This window comes from Drosophila innubila (genome assembly GCF_004354385.1).
Source record: "Drosophila innubila isolate TH190305 chromosome 2R unlocalized genomic scaffold, UK_Dinn_1.0 1_C_2R, whole genome shotgun sequence".
NCBI classification, from domain to species: Eukaryota; Metazoa; Arthropoda; class Insecta; order Diptera; family Drosophilidae; genus Drosophila; species Drosophila innubila.
Window position 1 is genome coordinate 10,334,702 of NW_022995374.1, and position 27,829 is coordinate 10,362,530.

General features: G+C 38.3%; 2 protein-coding genes across 2 annotated transcripts; one reads left to right on the forward strand and one right to left on the reverse strand.

The window, feature by feature from the left end:
• Nucleotides 1–119: 119 nt before the first annotated feature.
• LOC117783814 lies at nt 120–27,309 on the reverse strand. The gene is made up of 9 exons (XM_034621360.1): nt 27,287–27,309; nt 13,228–13,708; nt 12,239–12,569; nt 3,691–3,776; nt 3,353–3,614; nt 1,835–2,531; nt 1,294–1,427; nt 1,080–1,214; nt 120–1,027 (listed from the first exon to the last, which is right to left on the reverse strand). The coding sequence occupies exons 3-9, from the start codon at nt 12,493–12,495 to the stop codon at nt 850–852; spliced, it is 1,749 nt and encodes a 582-aa protein (XP_034477251.1). The 5' UTR covers nt 12,496–12,569; nt 13,228–13,708; nt 27,287–27,309; the 3' UTR covers nt 120–849.
• LOC117785754 lies at nt 5,404–7,732 on the forward strand. Its single transcript, XM_034623970.1, has 2 exons — nt 5,404–6,294; nt 6,554–7,732. Exons 1-2 carry the CDS (start codon nt 5,404–5,406, stop codon nt 7,730–7,732), a joined length of 2,070 nt encoding a protein of 689 aa, XP_034479861.1.
• Nucleotides 27,310–27,829: the final 520 nt, after the last annotated feature.

The following is a 27,829-nucleotide window of genomic DNA, read 5'->3' on the forward strand; positions in this document are numbered from 1 at the left end:
CTAACAGATACCCTTTAATAAAACAGTAGTTGTTTTATCTTTGCTTTAAATTTATTACATAGATTTATTTATGTGTTTGTATATTTAGTTTGGCAAAGATTTTCAATATGCATTGGCCATTTTATTTCTTGCATAGCACATTTTATTGTCCACATTATTTAGTTAATTATTATATTGTGTAATTTTCCGCCTCAAAAAATACAACGCATGCATATACATATTTGTATGCACATATATATATGTATAGTATACATTTATAGCTATTATGTATATATAATTAGGCTTAGCTAAATTAAATGTAATATGTATGTAAAAAATTACAAAAATTTCATTGTGATAAACTTAACAGCAAAAGCCTAGCGCTAAATAAAACTTATCTTTAACTATTATTAATGTAAAAACCAATGCGAGATTTTAAACAATGAACACACACAAAGCACAATCGTAAACAATTATACAAAAACATTTAAAGCTAGGCTAAATTTAAGAAAGAATAAAAAAGAAATCAAAATACTTGGAATTTGTTGGCAAACACAAGCACACACAAACACACACACACACACAGACAAACACACACACATACACTCAAACATTCATATAGCTACGTTTGCCATATTGATTTAAATATATAGTCTTTTATGCTTAGCGCAAAAACCCGCATAGTTATAAATATATATGTATATATATATAAATATATATAATATAATATGGTACTGCATATAGTTTAGTTTAAATTTAGTTGAGTGGATAAGGTAGCTTTACAACGACGGATAGTTTTGCTTTGACAAATGCAGACTGCAGCGCAGCATTGCGCATACGTCTAGTAGTACTCGAGCATTGCGCATACGTCTAGTAGTACTCGGGCTGCTCCTGCGACTCCAGGTCCACGCACTGGCTACCCATATGTACCGTTAGCGTCTGATATGGCAGCGGCTTTCCCATGCTTAGATTGGCGGTCACATAGATCAAATAGCTGTCTCCAGGCGTTAGACTCAATATGGTCTCCATTTCCAGTTTATCGCTGGCACTGCAATTAAATTGAAGCTTATCCAGGGTATGACAAAGTCGAGAGCACTTACCTAGGCTGCTTTTCGCGACAGCGTATATACTTGAAATTCTGATGCTGCGTTATTCGCAGTGCTCCAAAGTCCATGCAATAGTTTGTATAATCCATGCCGCTGCGTTGCGGCAGATTGAAGACGATGACACAGTAGCTGAATGAAGTAGAAAGAACCATTTTAATAATTAATTATCAATTAATTCGTTTTGTATAATTTCGGCAGCTGTATTCACCTGAGAGCGCGCTGATCTGGGGAACTGTTCCAGGCAATGGTTGTGCTGGTGCAACGCGTGCGCACATCGAATACGGTTATATTTTCAGGAAGCTCCGGCAGATCACGGAATAACGGCTCACTGCTCAGCGCCAGCTGTAAGTGTACAATTAATTTTGAGATTATAATTAAAATTAAAAAGAAATAAAAATTATAAATCTAAATATATAATATATGTAATTTAATGTTAATGACAGTAACAATTTTATATTATAAATATTTTATAATATATAATTCTATAATATTTTTTTAAATAATATTTTATTTTATATTAGCAAACTTTGTATTTTTATTTATTTTTATATTTTTTTTTGTGATTAATGTATCAATTTTTAAGGATATGCTTGTAACCCTAGCAAATAAGATACAAAAATTAATAAATCAAAAAATAAATGAATTAATAATCGAAATAAATATATTAATAAATGAATAAGTTAAAATATAAATTAATTACAAATTATGTAAATAATAAAATAATAAATTAAACTTGATGCTAAACTTACTCGCACTTTTTGAGCCCGCAAGGCTTCATCTTCATTGTTAGGCTCAAAACGCATGAGATATCGCTGGCCCGGCTTTATGCCCTCCTGCTTAATGTAGGTGGGCAAATAGATGTTGCCCACTTTGGCCACCACATCGTGATGGCGCAGCAGCTTCACACGTATCTCGCTGCCGGCGCAAGGCAACAACAGGTATCGCATAAAGCGAGGCGGGGGCGTGGTCGCCGGCACCTTGAAGCTATACACCTGCACACCATGTAGTCCACCGATCTTGAGCAGAGATAACGCCTGCTCCCTTAGTGCTGTTGGATGCGTGCGATTGAAATGCACCTGTGTGCTGGCCAAGGGCAACGTCAGATTCTGGAGTCGCTGATGTACCCCAAAGAGCTGCAATCTGTAGCTGCTGTTGGGCTGCAGACCACGCAACTGTTGCTGTGTCCTCGCTCCCGTGCACACAATGTGCAGATTATGACGCGGATTCAGATGACGCGCCCGTTTCGGCGCCCGTGACCAGACCAAGTCGAAGAGACTATTGGCGCCCGAACAGGGACCGGCAGCAGCCCGAGAGTGCGTCTGTTGTTGCCGCGTGTAGGCATAGATTGCCTCACAGAAGCTGGCAAAGTCATTGCTGGAGCTGCTGGTGGTGGAACCTACGCGTTGTACCACCAAACAATAGTGCATGGCATGGTAGTCAAATTTACTGTAAGAATTTACAAAAAAAATAAAAAATCCAATTTAAAGTTTTACAAAATTCTAATTTTTCGATAAAAAGATTTGATTTTTGAACTTCATCAGTCAGTTAAACAGACAGCCTATTAATCAATCTGCCTGTTAATAAATCAGTCAGTCAATCAATCATTTAGTCATCCAGTCGGTCAATTAGTCGGAAATTCAATGGGTTAGTCAATCAGTCAATGAGTTAATTAGTCAATCACTTGTTTTATTAATCATTAAGTCAGCCCCTTAGTCACTCAATCATTTAATCAGATTGTCAATCGGTGAGCTAGTCATCAAATAATGTAATCAGTCAGTCAATAGGTCAGTCAGTCAATAACTTAATCAATCAGTGAATTAGTTAAACAATCAATTGTTAACTGCAATTTGTCAATCAGTCGTTCAATCTGTAAATATATTTATAAATCCCTTACTCAGTCATTCATTTAGGCACTCTGTCATTTAATTCATCAATCAGTCAATTATCCAACCAATTAGACAGACCCTAAGAGATTTAATTAGGCAGTTAGTAAGACAGTCAGTCTTTCAGTCAATCAGTCATGCAGTAGAGCAACTTGTCAACCAAACAATCTGTGAATCACTCAATCAATCTGTCAGTCAATCAGTTAAACGAACAATACGTATTTTTGTGCAATATTCAGTCAGTCAATCACACCATCAGTCAATCAATCAATCATTTTTTCAGTACAAATATAAATTAGCATATCAAATAATTCATATTTAAGTCAATCATTCAGTCAATCACTCAGAAAGTGTGTCAATCATTTAGTAGCTGATTGAACTCACCTCCGCTCCCATTTGACAATCAGCTGACGCTTGCGCACTCGATTCTGGGTACGGATCGCGATGCGGTGTGTGTGATTGAGCAGGGGCCACGTGTGATGAGGATGCTTGGCCTGGGCCTCCACTTTCAGAGCGCCGCCTTGTCGTGCCTGCACAAAGAGATCGTATTGGCCGCGGAGGGCGCAGGGGAGGATCAATCTGCCCATGGCGATGCCAGGTCCAGATCCAGTTCCCTTAACCGGCGATGCCAGACGCAAGACGTTCGCTGTGAATGCAAATGAAGATATTGAGGTTGAGGTTGAGGCTGAGGCTGTTGTGGGCGTGGCAAGGGGGCAGCGTACCTGTCTGATTGTAGTAGAGCTGACGTGCCACGGGCAATGAGAACAGAATCGTCAGCGGCGTTGAGTTGTTTAATTTCAACACAAATCTGCAAAAAGAGACAAAACAAGGAGATGAGTAAAGCGTGCAACGATGTGAAAGAAGGATGTGGGGCGGAGTAAGTGAGCTGTTGACGCCCTTTGTCAAAAATCATGACACTAAATTATCACACGCAATTTGTTTCAACGCTGTCCGAGGGAATCCAACTCCAATTCCTTCTCCATCTCCAACTCCGACTCCGACTTCAAGTCCGAGCTTCAGTTCACGGTGAGTCAGCGCCTTTGGCAGCAGGCCTTGCAACAATGTTGCACTTAAAGATTGTGGCCAAGTGTGGAGCTGACTGCCCCAACTCTTCTGTCTCCTCTCGCAGCCAAGAGATGCTCAATAGTTTTGTTTTGTAATTAAAGGCGAAATTTACGATCAATTTTTCTAATGACAAAAGCCAAGACAAATGTGCTACAGCTTAGACACACACACCCACACACAGTCTGTCATATGTGTGTGTGTGTGTGACGGAAACTCCGGCAGCGCCATTGCAGTAAAGTGACTCATTGACTTGGCTTATGGCCGGCCATCTCAAGTTTTATGACCGGCTACTTCCGGCCAACGCCATTTGCCAGGCGAGCAGCCCTTCCCCTTCCTCTCCTCAATCCCTTGTTGTGGCATGCAACACCCCCGCAGCAGCCAGTCGATTTTGGCCGCAACGCCAAAAGGTTACCAACTGTTTGATGGAGTGTTTTAATGCATTGCCATTGTTGGCGGCCATTTTCAGTTGGCGCCACAGCGACTGCACAAATATTTGCTTTAATTTAAGCCTCGCATGTTGCAGTTGCAAGTTGCAAGCTTTTTGTTGTCATTGCTCCCGTTGTGTTGTTATTATTGCCTGCCTGATGACAGCACTCAATTATATAAGGCAAACATCATGTGGCAACAACTAATTGCATCAGCCATGGTCGACTCTTAAATCAGCTACACTGTTAAAAAAAATGTTCTAAAATCATGATTTTGAACTCAAAACTAAGAATTTTGATTTAAAATATAAGTTAAGAACATAAAATTCTTAAATTGAGAAAAGACATATTGCTTTTAAAAACATTTCAAATAAGACCAAGTTCTCATTTTAAGAATAAAAATTCTTGAAATTTAAATCAAATAATACAAAAATTATAAATTATTTTTTAATTTATAATTTTCTATATTTTAAAACTTTTTTAGCTACTCATATTAAGAGACTAACATATTATAAGAAACTTGAACAATACTATTCTTTGAAAACAGTAAAGATGTTTGATAGTCAGATAAAGTGAAAAGCTTATAAAATTATTGTTATTAAAATTATTTTATAACTGAGTTCAATTACTAATTAAACTACCCTCGTATGAGTTTTCTATGTACTAAAATGTGCGGTCTTTGTAGAGTGCAGACATAAAGATACCAAAAAAAGGGTGTTATAGTATTTTAATCTGATATTTATATAAATGAAAATAATTATTAAATTAAAAATTGTAAAATTAATTAAAGTGAACACATTAACTCATATGCCACATGATTGTAGGGTGCAGTCATGCATAAACAGCCGCCGGACACAACAAACAAACCGCCATGCGAGGAGTTTCCTCAGTTGTTCGACCATCGTTCAAAAAGCCGTACAGAAAATGTGGCCAAAATCCGTGAAAATGGAGCTACTGATGTGGCTGCTGATGTGGTTGCCAATTGGCGGTGATGCGATTGTAAATCCATCGAATGAGACGGCCAATATGGTTATCTATATGCTGCCCGCCAAGGATGTGGGACAGCATACATGGCAGGTGGGCGTCGATTGTCTGGACAGCTTTGCCCAAATCTTCTTCTATCGCAATCCCTTGGAGCGCTACACACGTGCCTACAATCTGATGACAACCCACGTGTTCAACATGTCCCTGCCCGCGGCTCAAATTCAGCTCGGTTTCAGCCGGCGCATCAATGAGGCCATCAGCGATCCGGAAATGCCACCGGAAAGAGAGTTCTATCAACTTCGCGTCATCTCGGATCATGTGAAGATTCCGAAGATTTTTGGCGAACTGCTTCTGGCGGATAACTACATCATTGTTGTGGACAGCGTGGAACGTTTGCACAAACTGATGAGGGATTATGTTAGCAAGAGTCGCTCCTGGAATCCAGGTGCCCGTTTCCTGGTGCTCTTTCACAATGCCCTGTTACGGGACAAGCCCTGGACGATTGCCTCAAAGATCTTCAACGATCTGATGACCAATTTCTATGTGCATCGTGTGGCACTGCTCTATGCCAACTCCTCCACGGATTACAATATCCTGGTCAATGATTACTACAGCAATGTCGACTGTCGCATTCTCAGCGTGCAAAGTGTGGGTCAATGCCAGAATGGTGAACTCCATCCAACTCCCCATGCCGTCCATCTCGCCATGTTGGATTACATTAGTGGTTTCAGTCCCAGGAACTGCACTTTCTACGTCTGCGCCTCCATTGCGGCTCCTTTTGTGGAGGAGGATTGCGTCTTGGGACTCGAGATGAGAATATTGGGATTCATGCGCAATCGATTGCAATTTATGGTGGGTTACTATTCAAATCTATCCTATATCTATATCTTCTTTTATTTTATTTCCTATATTTAATTTTCATTTTTTTTTTTTTTTTTTTTTTTTTTTTTGGTAGATGAACTAAAATATTAATTTTTTATTCATTTTTTAGCTTTAAAATAATCAGATTTTATTTATAATTTCAAAGTTTCTGCACTTAAAAAATGGTTAACGTGACAAACCCTTTGCAAGATTAAATATATTAAAATATATTCCCCTGTTCTTTCCACAGACCAATCAAACATGCTCCAGAGATACTCGTGGAGAGGACCAAGGGGATGGCAATTGGAATGGTCTGCTGGGCAAGCTATCGGACGGAGAGTGCGACTTTATTATGGGCGGCTTCTATCCGGATAATGAGGTTACCGATTACTTCTGGGGATCGGATTGTTATCTCCAGGATGCTCACACCTGGTTCGCACAGCTCGCGGATCGTCGTCCCGCCTGGCAGGCCATGGTTGGCATCTTTGCGCTAAGCACTTGGATCAGCTTTTTGCTGGTGCTCGTGCTGAGCTGGCTCTTTTGGTATGCACTGGTCAGGATCTTGCCGGAGCCGCAATACTTTCAACAGCTCAGTTTGACTGGGATTAATGCCCTGGGGGTGACCATTTGTGTCGCTATCCAGGAGCGTCCCATTTGTGATGCGACTCGATTGTTTTTTCTGGCACTGACGCTCTACGGCATCAATCTGGTGGCCACATACACCTCCAAGATGATAGAGACCTTCCAGTTTCCTGGCTATTTACATCAGCTGGACGAGCTGCAGGAAGTGGTTGCAGCGGGAATTCCCTTTGGCGGTGAGGAGGAGAGTCGAGATTGGTTCGAAAACGATGATGATATGTGGATATTCAAGGCATACAACAGCTCCTTGGCCTTCAGGCCTCGAACCGACAATCTACAAGATGTGGAGCGGGGATTGCGCTGCATTCTGAGTAGTCGCATGTACGTAATGCAGAATAAATATGCGGATGACATATTCGCATTTCCCCAGAACGTTTTCAGCAGTCCCATGCAGCTGATTATGAAGGCGGGTTTCCCCTTCATGTACGAGATGAACACGATCATCAGATATATGCGAGACGTGGGCATCATTCAGAAGATCGACTCGGACTTTCGATTCAACAACACGTATCTCAATCGCATTGCCAAAATGCGACCCAATTTTGCACCCACTGCCATTGTGCTGACCACGGAGCATATGAAGGGTCCATTTGGCATCCTTATTCTAGGTATTTTCAGCGCTTCTCTGGCATTTCTCGCCGAGCTTTTCTCCGCCCATCGGAGCTGCCGCAGGCGACAAAAACGCAGGTCGCATCGACGTGGCAAGTGGCGCAGGGAGCGGAGGCAAGTTCACAAGACAATGGCTCCTGTTGTGCGCTTTACACCCGTCAAGAGACGCAAAGTCCTGTAAGCAAGCACCGAAGGCAGACCAACAGACAGACGGACAGACAGACGGACAGACGGACGGACAGACGGACAAACAAACAAACCAACTAACCAAGTAGTTCAAACCATAAAAATTGACTCAATTCACATAAATTTGCAATTGAGGGAAGGCAGCGACAGCGACAGCATCAATGTATATGTTAGGGTTGTTGTTGTTGTTGTTGTTGTTGTTGCTGTTGTTGTTGCTGTTGTCTTCCTCGTTTGTTGGCTGTTGGTTCGCTTGAATGTCTGGTCGCGTCTGGTAGTTGTAGTTTTCACGCGAAATACTTAAAATCAGCGACAAAATTCTATTTTTGCAACTATTCAAAAGCGACGGCATAAAAACAAGCAGACAGTCAGGCAGTCAGTTGGTCTGGTCTCCATCTCCATCTCCATCTACATTTCCATCTCCTCCGCTTGGTGGCAAACTCCCATTCTCCCATTCGCGAGCTCGTCGTTTTTCTTTGCACAAATTGACAATCAGCTTTTGAATGAACAGTTTTCCTGCATTGCTACACAAAATGCAAAGAGCAAGTTCGAAAAATACTGATATGGAGAATGGCCACGAAACTAACTGGCTCACATAATATGCTTATAAGTAGCATATTTACCAACTCTTTGCAAAGCGAAACTAACTATCTGTATAAACTTTTGATATTTGTAGCCAAAAACACAAAAAAAAAAAGGAAATTCTTTGCTTAAAACTTTGCTCCTTCAACAATTTAAATATCAACTCAAAGAGATTAGAAAAAAACACAGAAACAAATCGGAATAACAAAACAATTGTAAACGTAAACGATTTTCCATTACATCAAGAACTTATCAACGTAAAAGTTTTACCCAGAAAGTGAATATGAAAACCATTTTGTTAAACGAATATAATATATGTTTAAGCTTTAGTGGTAATGTAATCTTTAACTATCTACGCTTAAGAAATCCAATTTGAAAATTTTTCAAAAATTCAGAAGTAATTCAAAATTTTTTAATGGAGGTTGGAAATAGCAGCTTACTTAAAAATATTATTAAAAATATTTATAAATATTTCGAATTGTAAACATATTTTTATTTTGTTTACAGAAAAATTCAACTTTTTTGAAAGGTATAATTACTCATATAAATTATATATTATTATATTATATGATATAATAATACAAAGCTTGACTAAATATTTAGCAGTATTACGGCATATTAAAAATCATTAAGTTAGTTAAGAAAAAATGAACCGAAAATGAAATGAAAAATGAAAAAAAATATTAAAGCTTCTATACTTAAGTAATAGTTAAAAAGCTTCCTTTAAGGTTCCAAAATATTTAATGAATTAATAAAAGTACAACATTCTTGCTAATATTTCTTAAATTAAATTAAAATTAAATTAAAATGTAGCCTTGTATGTTATTAAAAATAAAACTGTGAAATTGTTGATAAAACGCACAAGAATGCATTTCCCATTATGATAATTATTTTGTATAATGTTCAAAAATAATTACTCATCGATCTCAAAGGCTATCAGCGAAAGTTGTGTATAATTGAATTTGATTCTAATGTAATTGATTCTAATATTTTTGTGCGCGCAAACTTTGAATGATACATTTACATTCACATTCACTTGATTACTCACGAAGCACTCACAAAATGGGCACAGTGCGCACTTAGTGACTGCACTTTAATGTGTGTGTGTGCGAGTGTATGTGTGTGTGTGTGTGTTTGTTGATTTGCTTTTTGGTGAAATTTTAGACTATTGAACTATGGCGTTTGAGCAACGTCTGATGGGTGACTAAGCGACACTGGGAAGTCTGTCTGTTTGTCCGTCTGTCCGTCTGTCTGTCTGTCCGTCTGTTTGTCTGCTTGTCTCGCCGGACGTGTGACGCCCAAGTGTCTGTCTGGTGCGCATTCTATACACACTCAGTCGCATGTGGCAGTTGCTGTTGCTGTTGCTGTTGCAGATGCATGTGGCAGTTGCTGTTGCAGATGCAGTGACAAGTCTGTGAATCTAAAAATATAAACTACGAGTATAAGTATATTTAAGTCGTCAACGCTTGCCGAAGGTCTGCGCACTTTCAGGCGAAAAATTATGCTGCTCATTTTATGGCCAAAAATGTTTATTACTCTCTTGTTATTGTTGTTGATGTTGTTGTTGTTGTTAGTTGTTGTTGTTTTTATTTTGTGGCTTCTTTGATACGCTTACAAATAAATAGTTTCACGCCATAAAGCAGATAAAGGGGGCACTCATTGTGAGGGAGTAGCTCTCGCTATCTCCCTCTCTCATGCTGTCGCTGTCTCGCTCTACCGCTTGAGTGCAATAAAAGTTGTTTACAACATTTCAGCCTGCGGCGCACATAAAAATGCAGCATCAACAACCACAACCACAGCCACAGCCACAACCATAATAACAACAACACATTAACAAGATTTTGTAGTTTGTTTTGATTTTCGGGCCATTGGCCAAATGCGTGTATGCTACAGGTGGTGCAGTGGTGCGAAGCGTCTGAATGGCCCAGTCCCACTTCCAATACCAATACCAATACCACTACCAATTTCAATTCCAGTTTCAGCTTGAAGACTGATCAGCAAGTAGAATGGGCAGCAAAGGGGAAAGGGAGCAGAAAACACATATTGCGCCGTCGAATTAAGTCATTAAATTAATATTTATGATTTGTTTGCGCAAAAGAATATTAAAAGCCGAGTGCGAAAACAGCCAACAAAATCGAGTCGAGTCGAGTCGAGTCGAGTTGTTCCTTGATTGGTTGCAACACAGGAGCCATGTACATACTATATATCCTGTTTCTGTCTCTGTCTCTGTCTCTGCCTTATAGAGGCAACATTTACAGTGCGTGCAACGATCTGCAGATCGCTTAATTCTAGCAAAACTCTTAATGACTGAACGCCCCATAAATTTATGCTCACAATTCGCTCCTTTTCACACGCTCCACAAGCGGCGGCAGCAACTCGAGACGTGCATCACGTACCAGCTCGGAGGCGACACCAAAGCACCGAAGCAGCGGAGGTGCAACCGTGCAATTGGAGCATTCGCTTGCCCACTGGTCGCGCGACAATAAAACCAACAACAACAACAACAACAACAAATGAATATACCCATCATATGCATATAGAAGAGCAAGAACGAGAATAACATCATTCATTTGAATGCTTGACATTCTATGCCAAAATGATCAAAGTTATATGAGCAGCAAAAAAGCCGTGCTGTAAGAACAACAACAACAACAACGAAGAGGTTCGCACGTTCTTTGACGAAATAAAAGACAGAAATAAATTTCGAAAAAAAATAAAAGCAATTTTAAGCAGGATATTCAAAACTAAGCCATATCGAATTCTATATGCACTTAAACTCATCAAAAAAAAATTTTTTAAATCAAGGCTTTTTATTTTATTTTATTATTTTATAAATGTTATTTTAATTTGTTGCGAGTGGGATTCGAACCGGCGCCTACTGCTTCACAATTTTATTTGTTTTAAATGAAAAAGTACATATTTATTATTTCCTAACAATTTAAAATTTTTATTCTTGCATTATGAACTTTAACTTTTTAAATAAATATTTTTAGTATTGGTAAAATGGTCTTAAAATGTGCTTATTTTAAGAACAAAATATTTAAGATGAATGTTCTTGATTTTAGAAGTTGGTCTATTTTTTCAGTGTACCAAAGTTTTATCAGCACTTTTATGCTGTGAAGCACAAGACAGAAAATTGTTTGGTTTCAGATGAAAATACACCTATAATAATTAAATCACAAATAGTTTCATTATTTCTACCACGTTCGTTACCAAGTTGCTGCCTCAGCGAACTAACCCCAAACTACTTATAGAGCATATTAAATTGGGAAAACAAAATGCCTGCCAGGCGCGCGCGCTAAGCGAAAACGTGACGGCATTTCTTGACCCAGGCCCAAAGAGGGCAAAGAAAAAACAACTCAAGAACAGCAATAACAACAAGTAGAGAGAGAATGAAAAAAAAGTTGCTCATACGCCACGTGCAACGCGGCCGCAGCTGTCGGCCTAGCAAAAACACAAACACTAACAAAACACACATACAACTTAGACAAATACGGACGAAGATGAAGATGAGGAGAGAGATGAAGAGAGCGTAGGAGATGTAGAAGAAGAACCACACACACACACACACACACACACAGACACATACGTATTTGCTAATATTTATGGGAACTGTAAAAATCTGGCGCTGGTTTTTGTGTTTGGCCAGCCACACGTCGTGGTTATAAATTATTTTTGTTGGTTTCCCTTCTCATACGATTAGAGAATGGCGCCCAAGCTGATGCCCTCCACCTTCCCCCCCCCCTCCCAGTGGCATCTTCGTCCTGTTACCGTTAGCTTTGCTCTACTCGTATTTGTTATTGCTTGTGGCTCTCTAATTTGATTTGTGTGACAAGCGGCGTCGCCATCGCACTTAGGCGCATTACTCAAATTAGTAGCAGAAGAATTCAAGAGCCAGGATATGAAAATGGATTTGACTTACCGTTTCTTCTGCCGCTGCTCGAGTGCAATGTGAACGGGCACATCCACATACAGATCCTCGACATCATCAATGCTGCTCAGCATTTTCTCGTATGCCACACGTTGCGGGCAGCTGGACGGCAGGACATGCGACTCCTGTGATGACTCCAATGGCTCCTGGCCTAAACGATTGATGGCCAACGATGTGTGGGCAATCTCTGCCTGCAACTGCGTTGAGCAGAGCAGCAGCAGCAGAATTGCAAGACGTTGCCGTCGCATTTTAATTATTTATTTTTGTTTATATTTCGTAAAATTTTTTTGAATATTTCACTATTAAGTTTAGTAGCTGTTAACTGTTTTAACAATTGCCTGCAGAGTTTGGTATCGATTAATTTTGAGTTCAGGTATGTGTGAAAATGGTTGTTTGTGTGTGAGTACTTTTAAGAAATGTGCTCTTTTAAACGCCGCCTAATTAAATACCGAAATCCCAAGTAATTTCAAATTTAAATTGTTTTTATACGTGATATAAATTGCATGTCTCTCGTCAGATAATATCATATTGCCAGCACACCTGTTTCACACCTGTGTCAGGTAACCAGCTAGCTCTGAATTGAAATCTGAATATATATTTCATAATTTGCAAATTTGAGTAATTTTTTAATGAGCATTGTTTTTGGCATATTTTAAGATCAACATTAAGAATATAATATTTCTGTAAAGATTGCTTTCCATATCTAAATTAAGTTATAATCCTAACTGTCAGTTGCATTTCATAAGCTAATCTATCAAATTTGTCCACTTAATCATTATCCGAATATTCGAATTTATTGTTTAGACCTCAGCAATTGTTATATATTTTTCCATTAATCCTCTTTCGGCAGCTTTAAGTCTTCTGCAGTGCCGGGCTTTCATCATCCCTCAGCCCCAACCCCTTGGTTACTCCTACTCCTTTTGAACTCTTCTCCCTCTTCCCCTACTTCGATTTTTTTGTGCAATTAAGGCCTGTCAAACCTTTGACACACGTCGTTGCTGTGGTTGTTGCTGTTGTTGTTGTTGTTGCTGCCTGTGACAACTTCTTTAGCTGTCCGAATATCGGCAAAAAGAAATTATTTTTGGCAGCGCACTGCGGCGGCTTTTAAAGTGTATTTTTTTTTTGCTTTTTGCTTGGGATTCCGTATTCTTTTTTTGTTTCTTGTTATTATTTTTTGTGGCTTTTGTTTTGTTTGCTGAGGGGCAGCCAATTAATTTTGGCTGCAGTGAATCGATTCTTGGAACTGTTAGATTTACTAATTGCGGGTCACACGCCCCCTACACACACACACACACAAAAACACACGCAAGCACACTCAAACACACGCAAACACAACGGCAATTAAAGTTCTGCGAATTTGCGTGCGTTGCAACAATTGGGCAACGCTGTCAACAGGGAGCTTAGTCCTAGGCAGTGGGTTGCCACCTGTTGTTGCCATGCTGAGCAATTAACGACGCACGCCTACCACAAACACCCACACACCCACACACACACACACACTCACTTGTTAGACTTTGATGTTGTGAATTTTTTTAACCGCGCATATTTTGCACTGTGTTTGTTTTATTTCTTGTCCTGCACCGTTAGCTAGCGGTATTCGCACTCGCAAAAACTTTGCTTTTGATTACAACACTCGTACATAGATTGTCAGATTGAAAACACAGAGAAACACGCGCGTAGTTCGGAAGCTGAAGCTGCTGCTTCCGTCTGCCTTGACGAGCAAACACAAAATGAGAGTCGTGCGCAAAGCAAAGCAAACGAAATCCCGAGGGCAGCTAGCGCCGACTGCGCTGCCGGCAGCACAGTCAGCAGAGAACAAGCAGCAGGCAGCGAGCAGCGAGCAGCGAGCAGCGACTGCGACTGCGACGAAATTCACGAAGATGTCGCCCCAAAAATGCACGAAGACGTTTGCCGAAGTTCCAACTGCGCTGCCAGCAGACACACATGTGCATATGTTTGTGTGCGTGTGTGTGAGCATAAATACGTATGTGTGTTTATATATAGAGAGCTTCTTGTACATTTTTTTGTTTGTTTCTTTGGCTTAATTAATGTGCCTGCCTGCTTCGGGGGCTGCTCCATTGATGAGGCTGCCAGCTCCGACTCATTCTGCTACCCTCTCCCTCTCCCTCTTCCCTCACCCACACACTCTCTTGCCTCCCATCACATTTGGTTTGTGCCTTATTGCCAGTTCTTGTTTGGTCGCAGCAACAATTTTCGATTTTTGAATTTCATTTTCATTGAATACAAAACAGAAGCAACACCAAGTACAAGTATAACATAAAATGCGTTTGTTTTATGTGCGGCACGTGACTTTCAATGCAAAAAACCGAGCGCCACTGAGCCGCAACAGCTACTCGCATCCCGCTCCTCACATGTAATCCGATATTGCCCCCACAAACACACGGTAGATAAACATATGATTCTGATCCAGATTCAGATTCAGATACTTTGCATATGCGCTGAGCCGCTGCCTTTTTCACGTCTCTGGCTGTAACTTGCATCTGGGATTCAGTATCATTGCAGTCACAGATCGTGTCGCAGTCCGTGTCCAAGTCATAATTTCGTTTTGCACTCCATCTCCCCAAACAAAAATGCTGGATTCGGAGTTTCATTTAATTATTTACATCAACAAAATTAAAAAATTAATAGACCCCTGTACTTTTTTTAAGTACAAGGTCAACAAAAAAAAATAAAAATTATCAAGTATTTAAAATAAAATTGAAAATATATACATATCTACAAGTGGAAATTATTTACAAAATTCTTCTACATCAAAAAAATTTAAGCTTAAGACTGAAAATCAGCCCTAAAAATGTGAATAGCAATTTACAAATTTTCAGAAGGATTCAAAGAAATTTTTCAGAAAATTTAATTTGTTCATGCTAATAATAAAAAAATATAAAGATTATTAAGGCTATAATCAGTTTACTGCAGTGTTGTCTAAAAGTAGAATTAAGTAGGCTATAAAATACTTTTTACTATCATATGTGATTACATACAATGCAACGAGAATCGGAATTGTAACTCCTCTGTAAACAAATGAAATTAGCGTAAAGAAAAATTACATTTTCAATGTGTTCAAGATGTAAAAACATTTTGATATTTTTACTTTTGCTGACAGCTACAGTATTGTTTTTTTTGACAAAACTAAATAAATTTACTGATTATGTGTATTTGCTAGTCGTATAATTGATATTTTTGCGAATATATAATTTTATTGTGTGTATTTTATTCTGATTTGTATTATTCTGTATTTATTTTATTAAGCTGACGTTGCTCTGTCCGTCTGGCCGTGCAATTACCTGTGTTCGCTGTGGGGTTTTCCCGGAATTCTGACAATGCAGAAGGCAATGTTGTTGCGTATCGCTGACAGGAAATGAATTTTTTTTTGGGGGGGCTGGTTGCATGTTGGTCGTAGCAACAAATTAACAGCAAATTAGTTAGAAAAGCAGCGAAAAATGCAAGTGACTTAATCAGCGGCACAGGCAACCAGACACGGATCGGAGCACAGTTGATGCGAGTGAAGTGTGCAGGGAATGAATGGAACAGGGGGAGAGGGGGACAACCTTGAAGGCGCCACTTAAGCGCATAACTCAAGGGCCAAGCAGGATGGAAGCCGCTGGACCCAGTTTAGGGTCCCTGCCAGGCCAAGCTCATGCATAATGCAAGACACTGTCCCGACTTGGGCTTTGGTGGTGGCCCAAGCGGCGTTGCGTTGCATTTTTCAACAAATTAATTATTGACAAAAAGGTGGAACGAGTCTCTGACTGACAGACTGACTGACAAACTAAGTGAGTGTATGAGTGAGTGAGTGTATGAGCGAATGAGTAGCTTTTGTTTTTTGCAATGGGAACAATATAAGAATTGATGGCTATTCAATTGGGAAACTTAATAAGTAATAGAATAAGTGAATAATTGAATCATTTGTTAAATATACATTCAAGTTGAAAACTTAACATCGTGTTGCCAAATCAATCAACAATTTGCAACTGACAAACTCATGAAATTGTAATTCTCATTCCTCCTGTTGCTCTCCCTCTCTCTCTCTCTATCTCTTTCTTGTGACTGCATCCAAGTTATTGGTACAACATTTTTGCCTCACACTCGCACTTCATCAACGCGAAATGATTGGCATGCCAACGTCAACGACGGTAGAAGCCACCAACAGCAGCAGCAGCAGGAGCAACAACAACAGCAGCAGCATCAGCAGCGACTGCTCAACTGGTGGACTGGTGATTGGTGGCTGCAGCGGCGACAGCCTCCGACATGTGTAAAGGAATCGTTTAAAATAAATGACAGCCGCGCCCCCCACTCCGCTTCAGCGTGGCCTGCATAATTACCCAACAGGGTCCAAGCACACGGCAGATCACAATAATCAATACGGCAATGGATGGAGGATGCCACAACAGCCCAGTTTTCATTCTTCTTTCTTTTTTTTTTGTGATATACCCTGTAGCCAAAATTCGCAGTAAAGTCTGCATGATCTGCACAAATTCGGTGTGTCATTAGTATCAAAAAGCTAAGGTAGCAAATTACAATTGCTTAATAATTACTTGTCACACGAATTTAATTAAATGATAAGGAATATGATATTTAGAAACTATTTTATTTTTTCAAAATATTTTAATGCTAACTTATAGTCAAACTACAAATAAATAATATAATTAAAAGCTGCATTTTTACTTCACTTTATTTTGTATAACTAAATTTAATCTGACTTTTACCATTTTACTATTGTATTATTATTTAATTGCTAAATCAAAATAATCAAAATAAATAGCTAGACCTAGAGCAAAAACATTTTTTTTACGAATTTCAATATATTTGAATGCAGAATAAAGTTGGAATTTAAAATTTCATCAAAATCGAATCTTGGTCGAAAATAATTTAATTTTCTAAATGAACAAAATTTGAATACAGAATGAATTAAAATGCCAAATCATGATCAAAATGACATTCCGCTTAAAAATCGGTTCAGTTTTGATCAAGTTATGACAGTTTGAAGTTGGTCAGACTTCGGGGTTAGTCACTTTACAAGTCCAAATTTTTGTTCATTTCCACATGATTTTTTACAAAAAAATGAAAGGTCTCAGAATCAAGTTTAAAGTGTTGTTTTATACTAATTACGATATAAGGAGTTCATTAAAAGTGAAAACTTGAGATGTAAAATTTTTAATTTTCGAAATTTCAAAGGGGGGACCCTTAGCATCGAAATCGAATCTTGGTCGAAAATAATAAAATTTTCTAAATCAACAAAATTTGAATGCAGATTGAATTAAAATGCCAAATCATGATCAAAATGACATTCCGCTTAAAAATCGGTTCAGTTTTGATCAAGTTATGACAGTTTGAAGTTGGTCAGACTTCGGGGTTAGTCACTTTACAAGTCCAAATTTTTGTTCATTTCCCCATGATTTTTTACAAAAAAATGAAAGGGGTCAGAATCAAGTTTAAAGTGTTGTTTTATACCAATTACGATATAAGGAGTTCATTAAAAGTGAAAACTTGAGATTTAAAATTTTGAATTTTCGAAATTTCAAAGGGGGGACCCTTAGCATCGAAATCGAATCTTAGTCGAAAATAATAAAATTTTTTAAATAAACAAAATTTTAATGCAGATTGAATTAAATTGCCAAATCATGATCAAAATGACATTCCGCTTAAAAATCGGTTCAGTTTTGATCAAGTTATGACAGTTTGAAGTTGGTCAGACTTCGGGGTTAGTCACTTTACAAGTCCAAATTTTTGTTCATTTCCACATGATTTTTTACAAAAAAATGAAAGGTCTCAGAATCAAGTTTAAAGTGTTGTTTTATACTAATTACGATATAAGGAGTTCATTAAAAGTGAAAACTTGAGATTTAAAATTTTGAATTTTCGAAATTTCAAAGGGGGGACCCTTAGCATCGAAATCGAATCTTGGTCGAAAATAATAAAATTTTCTAAATAAACAAAATTTGAATGCAGATTGAATTAAAATGCCAAATCATGATCAAAATGACATTCCGCTTGAAAATCGGTTCAGTTTTGATGAAGTTATGACAGTTTGAAGTTGGTCAACTCTTTAACCACAACCGGTACAAACGTTTCGGTATTCGGTTCTTGACAGAGAATTTATTTCGGTAAAGGTATCAGTTCCGCTACTAAAAATGAAACGGTTAGTTTCGGCTTAGGTGTTATTCCCTGATTTAAAATAATGTTTTAAATTGGCATAGAATATCTAATAGTCGAGCATGACAGGCAAAATGGCTAGGCTACAATCAGAAGTTAAGTTTTCTCACAAAGTGATTAGCATAGGGTATCTCATAGTGGAGCATATTATGTACTTTTAAATGCTTGCTTGTTCCGTTTTTAGCCACTCAGTAAGTGTGTGTGGTCCAATGCATCACATGTTTTCGGTGGCTTCGTTTGAACTGGGTCCTGGTACCAACATCCCAGTGCTTCGGAGCTTCTTGGCTTGGCCAACTCACAACTTGTGGCTGCCAGGCATGCCTAGATTATTTGTTTACACGCATCCATCGGGCGATGCAAATCCATCATTCATCATTCGAATGCATCTCGTCGACCTATAGACGGAGTTTTAAGCACATTACAACACCTTCTGCTTGGTTGAAGTAGCGCCTGGGGCAGCAAATAAATGTTGCACACACGCCAAGGCTGGCTGAGGCAGCTGCCACCAACACCTGGTGGCATCTACGAGTACTAGAAAGACAACTGTTGCTGATGCCCAGCCGATAGGGAGAGACTGGACTGGAGAATGACTGACAGCTGGGCGTGGCAGTGTGGCAAGAAATGGCAAAGCAAATGGCAAATTGAAGGAAAAACTTTTGCTTGATCTTGCCTTATCCTTGGCCCATGTCCTGTGTGCTGTGTCCCGTGTCCCGTGTCCTTTGGCAGAGGCATGTCAGAACCGGGGAAAATTGTCAACTTGGCACGCATTTTATTAAATGAAAGAATGAAAGAATGTTTTTTACCAAGGGGGCAAGTGGAAAGTCACCCAGAGCTCAGCTGCTGTCAAACTTATGCCAAGTAAATCGAAAGAGCCCAACGCACACACACACACACACACACACATTCACTCTCTCCTTGAAGGGGAGAGAAGGAACACAAAGTCGACAAAGTGAAAATTTTTTAATTGCATTTTTGCCAACTGTCGCTGCGGATTATTGGCAATGGCGATTCATTCCGTTGGAAATTGCAGCGGAAAATCTTTTGCGCTTTTCGCACAACACAAAAGTTGCATTAGGCGGGAACTGTCCACGGGGGAAGTAGGGCGGGTTTAGGAGTCATGCAACACAGACAATGGCAGCTTGTATTCAAAATGTGCAACGAGACACTGTTCACTTTGCGCAGCAAGCAAAAAGGATATTGAATAAGGATAAGCTCAAGGATACTTATGCTAATGAGCAACTGTTCCGGAAAGCACAGGCGGAAGGCAAACAAAAGACACTGTCCTAATTGTAGGTAGCTTTTGTTTAAAAAAAAAGAAATAAAAGAAACCCACAAGAAAATACACGTAAATAAAAACGCCAATACAAATACCATGAAATACTTGGAATTCCATTTGAAATATTTCTCTTCTATCGTTAACTTTGCCGAGCATTGATAAAAGTCGAAACTTGAGCAACTAATTATACTCAGGAATTTGTGAATTAAACTAAGCTATGCTGAGTTTCTAACTGTCTAAAACAAAAAGTTGGTAAAGTTGAGCACTTTCTATCAATTATAGGCGAATGTATGAAAAAAAATGACAGTAATGAAAAAAAATCGAAAATCAAGTTTTGATGCAGAATCAAATTAGAGTTTAAAAAATAATTAATTTGATATTCCGCAATAAAATCGGTCAAGATTTGGCAAAGTTATGACAGTTTCAAGTTTTTGAAAAAGTGTCAAGGTAAGAGTATAAAGAAAATGAGCAGTTATCGAAAGTAAGGAAAAAATGGACAGTGAAGGAAGAAAATCTGAGTTTTTAAATTTGGATGCAGAATGAATAGAGGCCAAATATTGATAAAATTGATATTCCGGAAGAAAATCGGTTAAGATTTGACAAAGTTATGATATTTTGAAAATTTGGAAAAAGTGTCAAGGGAAGAATATGGAGAAAATGAACAGTGGTCGAGGTAAGGAAAAAATGGACAGTGAAGAAAATAAAAGTGAGTTTTTCAATACTGACACAGAATGAAAATAGAAGCCAAATAATGATAAAATTGATATTCCGGAAGGCAATCGGTTAAGATTTGACAAAGTTATGATACTTTAAAGTTTTGGAAAAATTGTAAAGGGAAGAATATGGAGAAAATGAAAGTATGGAAAGAATGGACAGTGTTGAAAAAAACTGAATTTTCCAATTTTATGCAGAGTTAAATTAAAGTTGAGTTATCGATAATTCATAAAAAGTACTCTGTACAGAGTCTGTTGAGTCTTTTTTATGTACACACTGTTTGTATTTTAGTTGTTCGGATTGTGAAATCAAATTATGTGTAACTATTTCAAAAATTGGCTTCTCTAGTGCAAATTCTGGAACACTGGAACACCATATATGTTAAGTAAGTATCTCTAAGGTGAAATAATACGTGTATTGCTAGTACCTAACCCTGAAGCTCAACTTTCCCTTTTATTGTAATTAATTAATTCGTAGTTTTTCCTATGCATGCATAAATAAATCCCGCACTCATACCAACAACAATTTTAGCTGTATATACATATAACATTTATTGGTAATTCTTCTTGTTTTTTGTTGCTGCCATCGATGTTGCCTTCGCTTCTTCTCAGCGCATTTTTTTTCTGTTTAAATGTTTCGGCTGCTTGTCATGCGATGAAAGAGCTTTTGCATCTGTGTGTGTGTGTTTCTGTGTGTGTGTGTGTGTATGTTGTGAGCTGTTGCGCATCGCCACCCAGAAGCTCAAGTTTATAAGAGCCTACATATTCCATCATCATCATGATCATCCTCAACGTTGATGCTGCTGTTCATGTTGCTGTTGTTGTTGTTGTTGTTATCGTTGTTTTCGATAAGTTGTTGCTGCCACGCAACCGACACGACAACAACAACAACTATAAAAAGGGACAACGATCAACATGATGATGCGGATGATGATGATGATAATGATGATGATCGATGCCGTTGCCAAAACCAATGCCAACTGGCAATAGTCAACGCCAACGGCAACAGCAGCAGCAGAAACAACAACAACAGAAACAACAACAACGAGGATGACGACGACGGCAGCGTTTGATTTGCTTCGCCTGCAACGCAGCCCATTAAAAGTACAATGACCAGAAAATAACGTTATTAAGCAAGCGCCTTGGACAGCCACAAAAAACCCAAAAACCTCGGAATCAAAACAAAGTAAGCAAGAATTGCTCCAAAACACGCACACAACGACACACAAACACACACACACACACACAGACCCAGACACAGTTCCAGACGCGGACACACACCAGGTTCATATCCAGGTTCCGGTATGAGTGAGACAGAGCAAGAGAGAAAGAGAGAGAGAGAGAGGAGGAATGAGATCCCAGTTTCTGTTTGGAGTCCCAGTTCTTGCAGCAGGCACGATCGAAAGCGAAAACGTTGGAGGTCCAATGCATAAACAAAGCAAAAACATCAATAGCAGGCAACAAGCAAATTCCACTCATTCTACAAGGTGATCAATAAATACCCTGTAAATAAATAGATTCATAATTTAAAAGGTCCTAACAGATATTCATCTTAAAAACTCATTTCTTTTATAGGTCAAGAATTATTTCGCAAAATTTAATATACCCCCTTGATGATAATTGGCATAGGGTATATGATAAAAACAGGCCGAAAGATTTAAAATTGTATTCTTTTTGAATGCTCGTCTAACTGTTTATCCCAACTAATTGGTTGACTCTTTTGAGTTGGGTTAGTTTTGATTAGAAGGCAACAAAAGCAGTTCATCAGCAAACAGGGGAAATTACATAGTGCAACAAAGAAGACACCCACACTCACACACACCCACATACAGTACACAGTGAATAGCCAATGCAATGTTGCCCCAAATTGCAGTTTAAAAGGCGCCCAACTGCAAAATGGCTCTCTGTGACTGTGGCTTAAAATTGATTGAAATTATCAGCTTTAGGTTTTGGCATGTCACTGTAAATGTATGTCCATATGTGTGTGTGTGTGTGTGTGTGTGTGTGCGAGAGACATTTAATGGGTTAAACGAGCCAATGTGTCGTCGCTGTCGCTTGCCAAGTGGCTTACGCTTGTTACTTAATTGGATTTGGGTTAAGCTACAAAATTACGGCCAACATCGTGTACAATAACAATAAACTTGTAGTTAAAGTCCATCAGTATATGTGTGAGTGTATGTGTGTGTGTGTGTGTGCTGTATGCTGATGTGAGCATTTAATGAAATGATTGCTCAAATGTCCTTATCACAAAACGAAAGAGATAGATAGAGAGAGAGAGAGAGAGGAAGGGATTTGTAGAGAAGAGAATCATACAGGACTGCTGTCCAGGCAAGCGTGTCAAAAATCAGGCTGAGGTCACATTCCATGTAATTAGCAATGGCAGCAACTCAACATGCCAAATGCCAAATGCCAAATGAAATGCTTGCCAAAAAACAACCAAGAACAACAACGACAACGACAACAACTGTCAACATTAAAATGGCAACAATGCGCCATTTTGACATGCTGCAAAAATACGACAGAAACCCGAAAACACAAATAGAAGTCAAATACAAAAAAAAAAAACAGTTCTACAAGACTTCAATAGACTCTATGTTTAAAAATATAAGCAATAATAACAAGTAAACAATATAAAAATAGAAATAATACTATGAAAAATTATTCAAAGTTGAAAATATTTAATTTTGACATCTAGTTCAAATTCAATTTGATTCTTTTCCAGAACTCAGTAGAATGCTATTTTAAACAAAAACAATTTATTTTGATCAAATTTATTGATCCAATTACTAAATAGTATAGACACATATTATGTTATAATTTGTATAACATAATATGTGACTATATGTAAAAATATTCAATATTAACTGTCAACATTCCAGGGATAATCATTTCCAAAAGACAATTATTGGGGCACACGTGTTGCCAAAAAGAATCTGGTAAATAAGTATTCGATCTCTTAGACTATAAACACTAAGTAGTAGTAATAAGTATTCAAAATATTTGGCAATTAGCCATTAAATAGTCTTTTGTATAATGAGTTTCTGTATATAAGAACAGCTGATTCATTGTTTTGTTTACATTTCCAATATTAAGTGGTTTTTTCCTCTATTTATTATGTTATTTCTGGATCGCACTGTTTTTTCTGTATCAGTAAAAAGTAAACAAAACGAAAGTATTTCGAAAACTATTTATAAGTTAATTTTGAGTATTGAAACAACTGTTAATATGACAGTTGACTGTCAGATCGTGTTTTTGGAAGAGTCTTGTATGCTTCTTTTTTTTTGTATTTTAACCAATACCTAGTGCAAATCTAATGGCATGACCGAAATGCTTTTCTATTTGGCTTTTGTCATTCACAACGTTTCTAACGCTTCTAGCAGCTTGAAATTTTGACATGCTTTTTACATTTCTAACATTGCTCAACTCAACTGGGGTCGCAATACTGAAGTTTCAACTGCATTGTAATGTTGTTGCTGTTGTCTTCAATGTTGTTGCTGTGTATGTTGTTGTTGTTGCTTGTTGGGTGGCTGGTAACATGTTGGCATTGCCGTCACCATCGGTTGACGTCGCTGCCTGTCTATCTGTCATTTTTCCTTGTATAACAACTGTTATTTCATATACATACACACTGATGCTTAAAAGTATACACACTTACATGCTACCAAAAACAGTTGTATAACCTCAAAGCACATCCTTTAAATATTTTTTTTGTCTTTAAGATAATTCTTGGTAAACCGAAAAGCCAGTAATCCGGATATGAGCTCTTTGGCAGCCATTTAGAAAACTAAATGTCGTATTTAAGAATTCATAAAAATATTTCACACATTCTGCAACTACTTTTCAATACATTTACACATCAGCTTAATTACTGTGTGAGTTCATAGAAATTTTTGAAACCATTTACAAATTTATTTCCTGCCTTATAATGGGTTTTAATAATACAGCTATCAAAGAAAAATATATTTAAATTAATGCTGAAACCAAAAAGAGCATTAAAGTTTCAGGGTACCCAAAATGTCTGTGCTTCCCTTCATTTTCCTATTTACTCTTTTTTGCTGGGGCAACATATTTCACTGCATAATTTCATAGCTGTTCTCGTAACGCATGCAAAAGACAACAGCAACAGCAACAACAATAATAACAACAACAACACCCACTATGGGAGCAGCGAACTAAAAACTTGACATGGGACAGCCGCAGCCGTCTAACTGACAGTTGTCGTTGTCTCTTGACGTGTTTTTGCCTGTGCTGCCGCTGTTGTTCTTGCTCGAGTTGTTGTTGTTGTTGTTGGTGTTGGGCACTGGCTTGTTATCATATTTTAATAACATTGTTGCGCAGAGCAACGAATTTGCATAAAACACAACGCAACCGGGCGACGTCAAAGTCAGCAACCAGGCAAACAACAAGGAGAAAGCTGGCCAACACGTGGTATGAGTAATTTCAGCTTAAGCACAAGACAATGACACGCGCGTGCACTAAGTGAGTGTGTGTGAATGTGTGTGTGTGTGTGAGAGAGTATGAGTGATTGTGTACTATATGAAATAAAACAATTTTCATACAAATTCCGTGCATTTGCATAAATTTCATTGGGATATGTCGTCATCGTCATCGTCCTCGTATTCGCCGCGGGAAAAGAGGGGAAGTGCATGCAAAGTGCCAACACGCATCCTGATTCAGGACTTGTCAGGACAGGGCTAAACTGACAGCTTCCTTTAGCAGCCTTTAACCAAGGCATCAAAGCGCGACATTTAGCCAAGTGCATGAGGCGTGCTTGGCAAAAAACTTTGTGTGAGCAACTTTTTGTCAGTTTGCAATAATCATAAAATTTCACTGCATATGAAACAAAAACCCATTCAAAAAATAAGTACAGCACAGAAAGAAAGAAAGCAGAGAAAGCAGCACGTGATTGCAACATAAAATAGTCATTTACATGAACTTGTTGTCGTTGTTGTCGTTGTCGTTGTTGTTGTCGTTGTTGTTGTCGTTGTCGCTTCCATTGCCGTTGGCAGCTTGAATTTGTCCTGATGCTGCGCCTGCGCCACAAACTTTTCCGTTTGCCATTTGCCGCCTCAATAGTTTTCAACGACCTCTGGTGGGCAACATCCCCCACCCCTCCGCTCTCTCCTTCCCCTTACTGAGCACTGCCCAACGGCTTTATTGAGGTTTTGTTTAAGCTTTTAGCGTACTTTTCTTTTTCAGAGTGCTTGGGCTACAACAAAGTTCTGTATATATATGTGTGTGTGTGTGTGTTCGTATGTTTGCCCGACAGCATTTTTGCAATTAGGCAACAGTTTCAATTTTTGTGTGTGCGTTTTTTTTTATTTTTTGGTAAAATGCAATGGAACTTTTCAGTTTCGGCTACAGTTGCACAGTTTTCATTGCTAACAGCGTTCGACACATACAAAAATGCTGCGTAATTGAGACTGATTGTGGACAGAGGAAGGGGCAGAGAAGTGGAGCCAACGGAGCCCGATAAAGTTGAGTCCTCTGCAACGTGTTTGAAGCGAGTTTCAAAATTGTATTTGCACTCATACGAGCATTCGAGTGTGTATAGTATGCATACATACGTATACGTAATACGTATGTGCTTGATTGCCTCATGAGATAAAATCATAGCGTACATAAAAGTTAGTTAACAAATTGAGTGTTTTTTAAGGATTACTTGTGTGCACAGGATGCTATAGAAACGCTATAATATTAACAAATATTAACACAGCTATAAAAAGCAATTCTCATTCCTGTTCAATTCCTTAAAAAAATGTAGATTTTGAATTAATTATCGAAAAGTTAAACTTGTCAAGCATTAATATGTTGAATATATTCAATGAGCTAACTCGAAATTGGTAAATTTATTCAACATATAAAAGTTTATAATACGCTTTTGAGATTTAAGAACAATAAATCATTTTTAGGTGTTATTAATAAATTTATTCATAAACTTAAATTTAACCTTTAAATTTTACAAGCATTTAAATATGAAATCCTTGCTTGATAATTTAATAATAATTCAAAGCAATTGATTAACAAGCAGTTAATTCAATTTAACAATATTAATATACATAAATCTATTATTATTTGTGAGTATAATATTTTGATAAGAACATTCACAGTATATACTTGAAATTATTGAAATATTTCCATAAATTTCCGGATAACAATAATTGGCTTACAAATATTTTGCCCACATTTGAATTAATTTGAAAATGTTGCCTAATAAATTTCAACTGACACATTCCCAAATCATTACTTAACAAAATGTAGTCGAAATAATTTGAGATATTTGATGTAATCCTCTTGTCTGCTTGTCTTTGTTTTGGATTGCAGCAATCTCAAATGCTCTGCACTTCATTCAACTTAACACCAAGAACTGCTGCTTCTGTTGTGGCAAGTGTGGCTTGGTTTAAGGTGCCAACGACATAGGCCATCAATATAATGTGCGTGCCACATTATCAAACGTATTTATTTGCCAAACAGCTACAGCCACAGCAACAACAACAGCAACAAGGGGCAATACTTAAGTAAAGCCTAAATATAAAGATAAACTAAGACGCACTTATCGAAGATGCTGTTGCTGTTGCTGGGCCCGAGATGAAAGCAAGAATAATGGCCAAGATATTTTGGCCAAAGCAATCGACGGACATAGAAAACGTGCGTGAAAAGCAAAAAAAAAAAAGGTCGCTTCATGCTGGACAAACGAATAAGATACAAAAATGTTGTCCACGCTGACAGCTTAACGTACAAAATTAATGTGACAATCTAGCTGAATGTGCGTGTGTGTGTGTTTGTGTGGGTTGAACATAAATATGCGAGTGTGTATATGCACACATATGTATATGTGCATTGAGGCAGATAAACATGTTGCCAAAATGACCAACTAACCACACACACACACACACACACACAAACAAATAAGGAAAGGGACAAACAGCTGCCGAAGCTGCCAAACTGTCTGACATTAATTACGTACAAAAATGTTGGCGAGACGTATGGAGAGACGGCAGGACGGACGGATAACTAACGGAACCGCCAAACTCCAGCTCGAACTCATTAAATGGGCCGGGCAAGTTAGAGGGCACAACAGTGCGTATGCGTGATGTGATCTAATGTGATATGATATGCCCCGAAAACAAACATTAAAAGTTTTTATTGCCAATGCTCCGCACATGCAGTGGGAACTCGCACTTGGCGACTATCTTGTCGGGCAGACAACAAAAAGCATTAAATTACTTTATAATCCGTTTATAGCTCCAGCCGGAAGTGGCCGAGACACACACAGTCACCCCAGAGAGAGACAGAGTGAGACAGAGTAAGAGAGAGGAATATAGATAGAACAGAGAACCCAGCACGTTTTGTGCACCCCTAGGAGGCAGCTCAACAACATAATCAAATCAAAGATTACGTTGAAACATTGAAATTACGTAC